Raw genomic sequence first — 12,943 nt, 5'->3', positions numbered from 1 at the left:
TTGGCTTCCTATTGATTGGCTCTCGCCATTTTACAAACATAAATACAACAATAATGGCTATGAGACAATGTAGCGAATCCATAAAAGGCAAATACTGCATATACACACACGCAAATATGTATGTGTGTGTGTGTGTGTGTGCGTATGTGTATTGGTGTCAATTCGGGTCATGCTAGTAAAAAATGCGCATAATTGGCAAATTTAGAGTAAAATTGCCTGATAAATATGCAAAATACGAGGCGGCCAACGATGCCTAGCACCACCGCCAGCAGCGGCACCACCGTCTCCACCACCACCACCACCAGCTCCATCAGCCTTCAGCCAACGAGCAAAAATTGCCGCATCAATATAAAACTTCCAGTTATCAATTGCATTTTATTTTCCACTGAAATCAAAACCAACTTTTATAATTTCCCTATACAAAAAGAAAAAAAACAATTCTTACTATTTCATAATTATTTCGATCTTATGCTAAGTCTGTGTGCGCTTTGATCCAGTCTACGTGATAATAGACACGTGCATAGCCATCTGGATAGTTGCTACCGCAACCGCCCACAACGAAACCGGCCACGCCTACCAGCTCATTATCATAGTGGGCCGGGCCGCCGGAGTCGCCATTGCAGGCACCATTGTCCACCTCATGGTTCAAACACAGGCCAGCTTCCTCGCCCCAGCCAATGGAGCTCTCACACTCGTCCAGCGTAAGCGATTTGAGCGTATTCCATTGCAAATATCGTGGCAGATCGCCGTTATGCTCTATGCGACCCCAGCCAGAGATGATGACATCTACACCGCCTGGCGTATTCTTGGTGGGCAGCGATATCGGCTGTATGTTGTCCGAGTAGATGAACGGCTTCTCGACACGCATCACGGCCACGTCATTCAAGAAGTTGCCATAGCTCTCATGGGCCACAATCTCCACAATGTTGCGCAACTCACCGCCGCTGAACCGATCATTGCTGCCGGCGCGCACGGTTATCTGACTGGCTGGGTAGACCTGGACCGTTCCACTGGCATCCTCATAGACCACACAGTGCGCTGCCGTTAACACATAGTTGCGTGATATAATTGAGCCACCGCAGCTATGGGATCCACTGTTGCGCAATGAAATCTGATGCGCAAACTGCGCCCTGGCTGCATCCTCGCCGCCCACGACACGACCGCTGTTGCTGCTGCTGCTGCTGTTGACAGCTATTGAAATAGCTGCTGGCTGACAGGCGGCAGCCAATAGCACAACTAACCCAACAACTGGTAACACACTGGTAATCATCTTGACTGATTCACAGCAGTGGCCATCGAAACGCTTTTATAGACAGCGCCTTATTCTTTAAGCCTTGGTTATTTACAAGCCAGCAGTTTATCAATTTTTGTTATACCCTGAACCCATTAAAAATGGGTAAAAAAGGGTATAATGTATTTGTGCAAATGTATGTAACAGGCAGAAGGAAGCATCTCCGACCCCATAAAGTATATATATTCTTGATCAGCATCAATAGCCGAGTCGATCTAACCATGTCCGTCTGTCTGTCCGTCCGTCCGTCCGTCCGTATGTATGAACGCAAAGATATCAGAACCTATAAGAGCTAGAGACTTTAGCTGTAGGTCCTCCTAGTCCATGCGCAGATCGAGTTTGTTTCCGATAATCGATAAATTGCCCCGTTTCCAAGTAATCGATAAAAATCGTAATTTCGGTAAAAAATATGAGCTAGAGTCAACAAGCTTGACATGAAGCTTCTAGAAGTGTATATATATCAAGTATATTTCATTTTATAGCTATCGCCACCTCGCCGCTACCTCCACAAAGTTATAAAGCATGTTAGTCAACCAGCTTGTATTGCCTACCTAATTAAGCCACAATTTAAATGCAATTGTCATTTTCAGAATATACGAATATTTTATAGTACAATAAAATCTACTACTGAAAATTTCACCAAGATCGGTTAAGAAACACGAAAGAAAATGTGTTTTGGCCTGCAAATACGTGCAGCAGCAAGCGCAAATTCCAAGAATTACTGTATACATGTACACACACACAGTCATCTTCGTCGTCTTCTTTGAATTCTATCAACAGCATTGCGAGTTCGAGCCCTGCCAAGGGAACTTTTTTTTTTAAATTTATTTTTATTACTACTAAAGCAAACGAGCGTGTAGCACGAGCTGCATTTGGGGTTGGAATAAGAGAGTTCAGGGTATCCCCTAGTCGGGAGCTCCCGACTCAGTCCTCTTACTTGTTTCTGTTTGCACTAATGATAACACATATCTTTTGACATAACACTGCAAGATTTATGCGTGCTATCATTATCATATTCATTATCATTGTCATTATCAATATCATTATCTACGCTTGGGTTTATTATTATAATAGATTTTATGTTCTAAAATATGTCATTAATTATTTTATTTTATTGTATTATTATTGTAATTACAAATACAAATAAGACTATCTACTTGCTAAATAGTTTAGAATAGAACACTTTATACGAGGAAGAGAAGACTCCGACAGAATAGTCTGCAATGTTTGTTATAATCAACACAGAGAACCCTGAACGGTTCATGCAAGGCATAATTAGTTGAGCAAAATTGAAGCGATAAGGGTGTAAAATAACGTGTTAGTCTAGTAGGGATAGAGAAATTCAATTGGCTAGTCAACACAGAAGAGTCGATTTCACCAGTAAATAATTTATGGATAAATATTAAACCCAGCATGGTTCTACGATTGATAAGAGAAGGAAGGTTAGTCATCAGAAGTCTGCTGGAGTATGACGGTATCCGCACACGAGGATCCCAATTTTAACCACGAAGGGCAAACAACAAGAATTATTTCTGAGTTGCATTCAATTCTGTCTTGATGGATAGCGTACCAAAGATATATAAAGAATTTTTGTCGTGTACGGATCGTCAAACTCCTTCGACCATCGCTTGATGAAACCCAAAACAATTCTGGCCTTATTGACCACGGTCTTAACATGAGAGTCGAATTTAAGTTTATGATCAAGGATGACACCTAGATCATTAACTTCATTAGAAGTGCTGTTCGAGCGGTTAGCTATCAAGGATGTATGAAACCAATTAAGGAGGGCTTCTATAGAAAGTCATTACCTTACATTTGGAGCAGTTTGAGCTTAAGAGGTTGGCTAGACACCAAGCGTAAAACGCATCAATGTCAGCTTGTAAAAGACAGCATGATGCCATATCTTTATATGCAAGGCATAATTTTACATCATCAGCATACATTAGTACCCGAGAGTGAGACAGTATCGCGGGAGGGTCATTGATGAAAAGAGAAAAGAGTAGCGGGCCAAGATGACTGCCTTAAGGAACACCGGAAGTCACCAGAATACGTTTTGAAAACGAATTTCTGATAAGAACCTTTTGGGATCTATTACGCAAATACTCTGAAATCCAGTTCGAGAGATTGATCAGTATAGATGACGTCAGTCTGCATTCTTTTCTTAAACCCATAAATTACAAGCGAAGTAAAGTCAAGAAGGTTAGTGGTTGTAGACCTGCGCTTCACGAACCCATGCTGGGAAATAAGAAATAATAGAACTACATAAATGTTGCAGTTGAGATGTTATTATTCTCTCAAAATAATTTGGAAATATCTCTATAGTTTTCGACATCGGACTTACTTCCATTCTTATGGAGAGGGATAATGTATGATTCCTTCCAAATGGTCGGAAAAGATGAAGTGTTTACGGGCAGTTCAAAAAGTTTTAAAACAGGTTTACATAATGTTGCAGCACAGTACCTGAGCACACAAGCACGAACACCATCAGGGCCCGGTGAGTAAACCGGCTTGATAGTGTTAAGATCGCTGAGAAGAGAACTTTCCGTAATAATGGGATTTAAGATGCAGTTTGACCTCTGTAACTGATAAGAATAAGGCTGATTTGTGTTCTACCTAGAGAAGGAGTAGGTAGTTTGAAAAAAGTTCGCGAGCAGATCAGCTAAACCTAACCGAGAAGGCAAAATATATGTGTTTCGTTTAGAATTGACAAAATTAAAAAATTGCCTTGGATTATGTGAAAATTGGAGGCGATAACGCCGAAAGTAATTCTTATAGAAGATGGAATTTTGAGTAGAAAATTATGATCGGGCAACTGCATAAAGGGAGAAATCAGAGTGATTTCCCGATTTCACTTCACATTTTTGAATCTCATAAGTTCACTTGAGAAGCAGGGAGGCCTATCAGGCCTCGATGGGTGATCAAGAGGAGCGCAGACATAAACAAGTAAGAGGTTTTAGTCGGGAGCTTCCGACTAGGGGATACCCTGAACCCTCTTCTTCCAACACCAAATGCAGCTCGCGCTACGCGCTAGTAGTAATACAGAAAAATGAAAAAAAAAGGAAAAAATTGTTCCGAGAGCTCGCAACTAGCCGCACCACTTGCCGCTGCCTCTACTCAAGGGCCACACCAATAATTTAGCATTATTGAGAAAAAAACCATTTAAAATAGCAGCACAGAAAACAATACAATCGCAATTGCAATGCTGTTGATAGAATTCAAAGCAGACACGCATGAATGTGTGTGTGTGTACATGTATACAGAAATTCTTGGAATTTGCGCAGCAGCTATGTTGCTAACACGTGCGCACATAACTTTTGTGTTTCTTAACCGATCTTAATGAAATTTTCGACAGTACAGAATTGGAATAGAATAAAGAATATTTGTGTATTCTCAAAAATGCAATTGCATATAAATTGTGGCTTAAATTGATGGGCAATACAAGTTGTATAATTAACTTGATTTATAGCTTTGCGGTGGTAGCGGGGAGGTGGCGATAGGTATAAAATGAAAGATACTTGATATATATATACTATTCTAGAAGCTACATGTCAAGTTTGGTGACTCTAGCTCATATTATTTACCGAAATTGCTCAAAAACAGGATTTTGATATCGATTTTTATCGATTACTTGGAAACGGGGCAAGTTATCGAATATCGGAAACTCTAGCTTTTATAGGTTCTGATATCCTTGCGTTCATACATACGGACAGACAGACAGACGGACATGGCTAGATCGGCTCGGCTATTATTGCTGATGAAGAATATATATGCTTTATGGGGTCGGAGATGCTTCCTTCTGCCTGTTACGTACATTTGCACAAATACAATATACCCTGATTAACCATTTTTAATGGGTTCAGGGTATAAAAACGTGTACAAGCTATCATAAAATAGTTTAATGGCAACATCAATGTCTGCACAATTGTACAGTCGGCTTGCAGAATAAGATCATTCAGTTTATGAAAATCAGCCTTTCGGAAACAACGGACACGTTCAGCTAATTCGGATTCCTTGATAGGAACTCGGGCTGGTAGATCAATGACCATATCCAGAGTTGGATGAAAAGGGTCTTCGGGAAGCGTAAGCGGATTAATCCTGTGCACTGTCGAACGAATCCAACACGAAAATTAGATCAAGAGAACTGGTTCTTAAATTGCGCCCACGATTAACCTGCCGTGGGGACATTTCATGTAGACCATCAATAAATTCGTTGGATGAAGACGGCAATAGAAAGTTTGAATCTGATGGCGATGACCAATCGACATCGGGAGATTAAAGTCCCCAGAAAGTAGGGGACTTAATAGCATTAAGATGAGTTTGATAAATGGACAAGTTAGGTGGAGGGGGTATATATGTATAAACACGAAATAAAGATAGAAAAACTTCCAAATACAACTCTTACAGCCACCAACTCAATCTCTGAGATGGGAAGTTCAATGCGTTCCAACGAAAGAGCAGACTCGACAGCAATGAGTACTCCTACTCCGATACGGGAAGCTGTAAGTGGTGTATTTGGAGGTAAACATTGAAGAGTCTGAGATGTCCGGCTTCAGCCAGGTCTCAGTAAACGCGATAATTTGAAAATGAAAAGCAAGAGAATCTTAATACAGATTAACGAACTTAGATTAAAGCCCTCTAACATTCTGGTAGGAAAGCTCGAAAGAAGAATTTAGTTTTTTGACGCAGCAACTAAAGTTGATGCGCCACTAGAAACAGGTGGTAATAAAATCGGAGTCCTATTTTTCTTTTTGGCCTTATATTCTTTGACTATTAAGTGTTCCGGCCAAAACTCTTTACAACAAATGTTAGTAAATATTTTTGGCGGAGCACTTATTTTAAAGGATGCAATATCCCTTTCATAGGCGAACTCAAATTTCTCTTCCGCTTTTACATCATCTGATGAGAAGTGAGGTGAAAGCCTAGAAACAAAAATATGTCTCTTCGGAGGAACACCCACTAGAGGCTTAGGCGCCACAGGTAGGACAGTGGGAACACTTTTTGCTGTGGTACCTAAAACAGCCGGTAGTCCGGACGACGAACCTTCTAGCGGCTGCTGTAAATTTAATTGTTGCTATCGCTTTTTCGGAACTTCTACGACAGCGGACGACACGGATAATTCGACTGGGTTTTCTCGTGCCGATGTCACACATTTCGGGACAGATCCAGTGTCCACAGCAGACCTCATAGCTACCGGAGTAGTAAACGAGATGAGCTGCTGTGTAATCGGTGTAGTAGGCTGCTGAATTGCAGTCGGAGGCTGAAGGGTATTAGGCAACGGAAAATCACAAGGAGTGGGCTTTTTAGGCCCTAGAGACTCATCCAACAGTTTGAGGCTATTGAATTGGTATCCAGGGCTGTGAGTTGATCGTTTAGTTTACGAAAACCAACTATCAGACCCCTAAAGCCACTCCTGGTCTGACGCATAAACGCCCGCATTTCAACATCAATCTCCCTACACGAGTCGCAACTATAGTGCAAACCATTTCGTTTGGCAATAGCATCCCCCACTAGGCCAGTGTAACCCGCACATTTAGAAGGCACGACATTATCACACAGCCAACAAGGTATGCTGGATTGACTTGCCGTAATTTGCATTTGTTTTTGTTTTTTTAAAGCAGACAATTTTATGGTCCATTATAATGGGTCTCTACTTTAATAACGCAGCCAAATGTAAAAAGACAGTTTTTTAGATTAATAGCGTATAGAACACCAACAAGCGGCAGAAAGTAGAAAAAGATCAAAGCACAAGTTGAAACAAGTAAGAGGTTCTAGTCGGGAGCTCCCGACTAGGGGATACCCTGAACGAAAGACAATATAAACACTGTGTTTATATTGTCTTTGCCTGAACCCTCTTATTCCAACACCAACGCGCTCTTTCGCTTTAGTAGTATTAAAGATAAATTAAAAAGAAAAAGTTGACTTCGCAGGGTTCGAACACGCAACTTACCGCATTACTTGCCGCCGCCTCTACTCAACAGCCACACCACCGACTGAATCTCAATGAGTTAAAAACGAATTAAAATAGCAGCACAGAAAACAATACAATCGCAATAGCAATGCTGAATTGAATTGATAGAATTTAAAGCAGTCGCGCATGAATGTGTGTGTGTACATGTAATTCACAGAACAGAACTTGCGCTTGCTGCCGCTGATAAAAGGAGTTTTCTTTAATAATTGTGTTTCTTAACCGATCTTGATGAAATTTTCTACAGTACATCTTATTGTGTTATAGAATATTTGTGTATTCTCAAAAAGTCAATTGCATTTAATTGTGGTTTATATTGGTGGGCAGCATAAATTGATGTTTTTACTTGATTTATAGCTATGATATAGTAGCGGGGAGGTGATGATAGCTATAAAATTAAAGATACTTGATATATATGTATATACTATTCTATTCTGTATGTATTATTAAATAATTAATCATAATTAATATATGAATAATATTTTATGAAATTGAGATTCGTAAAAGGTTTCTTAAATATAGAAATATATATAAAAAATACTGAATGCAATTATTTTGAGTAGAAGGTCTATTGTATATGTTTATAATGTATAAAGAATATAGTGTTATAAATTAATATTTTTTATTTATTATTAAATATATATGTATATAAATAACTAGCGGGTATAACCCGAACTTGTCCGTGGCACGTATCTTATTAAATCAAAAAAGCTTTGAAAATGATTTTGAAACTGATCGGACGGGAATCAAACAACTTTTATGCAAATCGGAAAACTCTTAAAATTCACCAAAAAAACCTTAAAAATGCATTTTCCACCGAAGGAGTTTAGATTTTGCGAGAAATTTGAAACACGTCTCTAATGATTTTTCTTATAGATCTTTGGAAATAAATTTGAACACAAAACGTCATCCACAAAATCTTCGAGGGATGGATTTTTCAAAAAGTCTGAAACACCCCTCAAATGAATTTGAATATAGATCTTTGAAAATGAGTTTGGGGCCGATCGGGTGGTAAACAAAAAACTTTCATACAACCGTTTTCCGCCAATATACCACTGTTGCGGGTGGAATTTTCCAAATCGTCGAAATACGTATTCATTAAGTTCTTATTGAGAGCTTTGAAAATAAGTTTGAAGCAAATCGGACACAACTTAAAACGCCGCCCAAAAAATCTTTAAATCGCAATCCCCCCGAAGAAGTTTGAATTCTGCGAAAAGTGAGAAACACGTCTCAAATGATTTTTTATGTAGATTCTTGGAAATGAATTTGAGCGCGAAACGTCACCCATCACATCTTTGACCTCCATTTCCACCAAGGAGGAATGGATTTTCCTAAAAGTGCGAAAAATGAATTTGAACAAAGATCTTTGAAAATAAGTTTGAGGCCGATCGGATGGTAAGCAAAAAAATTGCATACAAACGTTTTTCGCGATTTTTCCACACTTGCGGGTGAAATTTCCCGAAACCACGTCTTAACAGCTACATCACTACAGTGAAAATTGCAGCTTCCTAGCTCTTACGGTTTGGGCTGTGCATTGATCACCAATCAGTCAGTCAGTCAGGACAAACAGTTTTATGTATAGAGATTATTAAATACATTAATATATAATAAATATGACGTTTAATCTTAATTGCATGTTATATTAATTTGAAAACAATTTATATTTAAACTAGAAAAATATTTACAAACGTGATCTATTGGCTTCCTATTGATTGGCTGTCGCCATTTTACAAACATAAATACAACAATAATGGCTATGAGACAATGTAGCGAATCCATAAAAGGCAAATACTGCATATACACACACGCAAATATGTATGTGTGTATGTATGTATGTATTGGTGTCAATTTGGGTCATGCTGGTAAAAAATGCGCATAATTGGCAAATATAGAGTAAAATTGCCTGATTAATATATGCAAAATACGAGGCGGTCATCACCACCCCCACCAGCCCCTTCAGCCAACCAGCAACGATTGCCTCATCAATATAAAACTTCCAATTATCAATATACATACATTTTATTTTCCACTGAAATCAGAACCAACTATTATGATTTCCCTATACAACAAAAATACGCATTCTTACAAGTCTGTGTGCTTTTTGATCCAGTCTATGTGATAATAGACACGTGCATAGCCATCTGGATAGTTGCTATCGCAACCGTCCACAACGAAACCGGCCACGCCCACCAGCTCATTATCATAGAGAGCCGGGCCGCCGGAGTCGCCATTGCAGGCACCATTGTCCACCTTATGGCTCAAACACAGTAAAGATTCCTTGCCCCAGCCAATGGAGCTCTCACACTCGTCCAACGTAAGCGATTTGAGCGTATTCCATTTCAAATTAAATGGCATTGGGCCGCCAGTATAGAGGCGACCCCAGCCAGAAATGGTGACATTGACACCGCCTGGCGTATTCTTGGTGGGCAGCGCTATCGGCAGTGTTCGGTCCGTCCATGAGAACGGCGTCTGGACAAGCATTACGGACACGTCATTCAAGAAGTTGCCAAAGCTCTCATGAACCACAATCTGCACAATGTTGTGTATCTTACCGCGGGTTAGTCTACTAGTGCTGCCGGCGCGCACGTTTATCCAATTGGCTGGGTAGACCTGGACCGTTCCATTGGCATCCGTATAGACCATTGGCATCCGTAATAGACAGCGCCTTATTCTTTAAACAATGGTTAATTAGAAGCCAACAGCTTATCAATTTTTTTTTTGTGCACTAACGATAATGCATATCTTTAGACATAACACTGCAAGATTTATGCGGCCTACTGATGCATGTAATCATTATCAATGTGATTATCAATATCATTGTCGACGTTTGGGTTTATTACTATAATATATTTTTTGGTCTTTAATATGTCATTTATTTTTGTTGCCTTTATAATAATTAAATAAAAATCAAATAATTAAATAGTCTGAAATGTGCCAAGAATGTCTAGTTAATCAAACTATGTGCAAATTAAAGCCGAGATACACTGAACGCAGCGTTAAGCTGCCCCACATTAGGTCTGTGGAATGCAATCTTGATTAAGTTAAGGTCTTTATAGTCTGATCTTTATGAAATTTCTAGAGCTTAAATTTGGCATAGAAAAGTATGTATATACCACGGCTGGTATTAAAAGGCGCAAGGCCTTTTACCTTTTAAAAAGATATCCAAAATGAGAATTTTCCAAATCAATGGAAAATATTTACTTACTCTTGAATTGTCCCATGTCTCCAAATGGATGCATTCAGGAAAGACGGATCGACGGACATGACTAGATCGACTTAGCTTGCCGTAATGATCAAGAAAACAAATACATTAGCTGCTTCCTTCTGCCTGTTACAAACACATGCGCAAAACCATTAAGCCCTTTCAACCCATTTTATAGCGCAGTTAAATGTTCTGTTTAATGACTTTTTTTTTGTGATTTCTCTATGTGTCTCACCTGCATTTGCGTTAATTGGCTGTTGCAGCTGAAAATTTGAATAAATGGAAAACAAAATTCGCAATTTGCTCAGTCAGTGGAAAATAATTGTAATGCAAAAAATATTTAGGCATTTTGCTATGTTCAATAAGCTTGTCACTTATTTAATTTTTTTGCTTTAATTAAAATAGCATTAAAATTCAATTTGATTGGCGCCCAAAAAGTGGCTACAAATTTCTCAGCTGTGGAGATAAAGTGCTTACAATTTAAAGAATATATACATATGGGCATACATATATATAGATACAGATATATATATGTATATATAGATGATATTAACTCTCTTTTTGTATGTAGATGTAAATACACATATATAAATACGCTCGAAATTCTTACTCTGCATCATACATTTGGTAACAAGTACCAAGAATCGACTTCTCTTCAAAATTGACAAGATTTGGTGGTACAATCATATTTTTTTATTGACAGAATGTTATTAACATTTACATTAAGAGTTTCATTTCTTATAATTAAATTCGTTTTCTTCTCTGCAGAATTTACAAATTCTGACTGGATGTTCTCTATTTAAAAAGGCACTTTTATACCCATTGAAAATGGGTTAAAAGGGTACGATGTATTTGTGGAAATGTATGTAACAAGCAGAAGGAAGCATCTCCGACCCCATAAAGTATATATATTCTTGAACAGCATCAACAGCCGAGTTGATCTAGCCATGTCCGTCTGTCCGTCCGTCCGTCTGTCCGTCCGTCCGTCCGTCTGTCCGTCCGTCCGTATGTATGAACGCAAGGATCTCAGAACCTATAAGAGCTGGAGCATGAAAATAGCTGTTTTTTTTTTTTTTGGCTGGTGTGGCTGTCGAGTAGAGTCGGCAGCAAGTAATGCGGTCAGTTACGAGTTCGAGCCCTGCCAAGGAAAAAATTTTTGTTTTTTAATTTATCTTAAATACTACGTAAGCAAACAAGCGCGTAGCGTGAGCTGCATTTGGTTTTGGAATAAGAGGGTTCAGGGTATCCGCTAGTCGGGAGCTCCCGACTGGAACCTCTTACTTGTTTTTCTTTTGAAACATGCAGCTAGCAATCAGAAACGGACACACACACATGCGTATTCGCACGGATATTCACTTACTCATACGTAGGCATGTGTGTATTCGCATTCGTATTGAAGTGTGGGATGCTACTTTTGCCGCAGGAAGCGGTCGCAGCTGTGGGTTTTAAAATTTCAATTCATTTCCGTTGTGCATACGCACACGCCTCACCCACACACACACACACACGCACACGCCACACACGCACACGTTCACATGCATACTATATGTCAATATATGTATGTACACATATGCATGTATGCGTGCATACACATGCAAAAAGAAAAAACATGCTGCGCCTAAATGGAAGACAACAGCGGTAGCAACACCAGTTATAACAACAACAACAACAACAACAACAGTAGCAACAACATCAACAACAACAACACCAACAATAAGAATAACAACCACAACTACAACAACAAACAGGCGGCCCAGGGCAGACCGGCAATTTATGTGCCAAAAATATCGAACGGGTGATCCAGTGGGTACGCTGGAAGGGGGGCGTGGGGGGCACAAGCCTGCAACTAGGAGTCGACGATATCCCTATCCCAGCTTTCCGGGCATTATTACGGGTGCGTACGACACTTTTACGTTTAAAATGTTAAATGCTTCAAGTCAAAAATTCAATAAATGTCTGGCATGCTGTGGGCGTTGCCAGACGATGTTCTCGTTGCGCAGCTACAAATTAAACGTGGAGTGGTTGAAAGTCGGCCAGAATTTAAGCCATAGCACTATGGGGAATTTTAACGGTTTATCTGGCAAAAGGCCATTTTTTTAAAAGTGCTTAAGATAAAAAGCGTACGGCTAAAATATATGCATAAGAAACACATCCAACTGCCATGTGAATTGAATGATTGAAAACGGTTGTATGAAAGTTTTTTGTTAACGATCCGAAATGGAGGTCAAAGATTTGGTGGGTGACGTTTCGCGCTCAAATTCATTTCCAGAGATCTATAAGAAAAATCATTTGAGACGTGTTTCACACTTTTCGCAGAATCCAAACTTTTTCGGGTGGAATGCGATTTAAAGATTTTTTGTGCGAAGTTTTAAGTTGTGCCCGATTTGCTTCAAACTGATTTTCAAAGCTCTCAATAAGAACTTAATGAATACGTATTTCAGCGATTTGGGAAATTCCAATATTTCTAATATTTATACACTTACGT

At 39.3% G+C, this 12,943-nt stretch overlaps 2 protein-coding genes across 2 annotated transcripts; both read right to left on the bottom strand.

The window, feature by feature from the left end:
- Positions 1-355: 355 nt before the first annotated feature.
- LOC135440581 (serine protease SP24D-like) lies at positions 356-1,270 on the bottom strand. The gene has a single exon (XM_064699829.1). It carries the CDS (start codon positions 1,268-1,270, stop codon positions 467-469), a length of 804 nt encoding a protein of 267 aa, XP_064555899.1. The 3' UTR covers positions 356-466.
- Positions 1,271-9,338: 8,068 nt separating this feature from the next.
- On the bottom strand, positions 9,339-9,899 carry LOC135440580 (serine protease SP24D-like). The gene has a single exon (XM_064699828.1). The coding sequence runs from the start codon at positions 9,897-9,899 to the stop codon at positions 9,339-9,341; it is 561 nt and encodes a 186-aa protein (XP_064555898.1).
- Positions 9,900-12,943: the final 3,044 nt, after the last annotated feature.

This window comes from Drosophila montana, unplaced genomic scaffold (assembly GCF_035044405.1).
Source record: "Drosophila montana isolate Dmon_TW-CO22-7 unplaced genomic scaffold, ASM3504440v1 contig_1624_1, whole genome shotgun sequence".
NCBI lineage: Eukaryota > Metazoa > Arthropoda > Insecta > Diptera > Drosophilidae > Drosophila > Drosophila montana.
Note: the sequence above shows the minus strand (reverse complement) of the source record. Positions and strands in the feature narration are given on the sequence as shown.

Bases quoted from the DNA above. Each gene is read 5' to 3' on its own strand.
- LOC135440581 (XM_064699829.1), bottom strand. From the start codon at position 1,270: ATGATTACCAGTGTGTTACCAGTTGTTGGGTTAGTTGTGCTATTGGCT.
- LOC135440580 (XM_064699828.1), bottom strand. From the start codon at position 9,899: ATGGTCTATACGGATGCCAATGGAACGGTCCAGGTCTACCCAGCCAAT.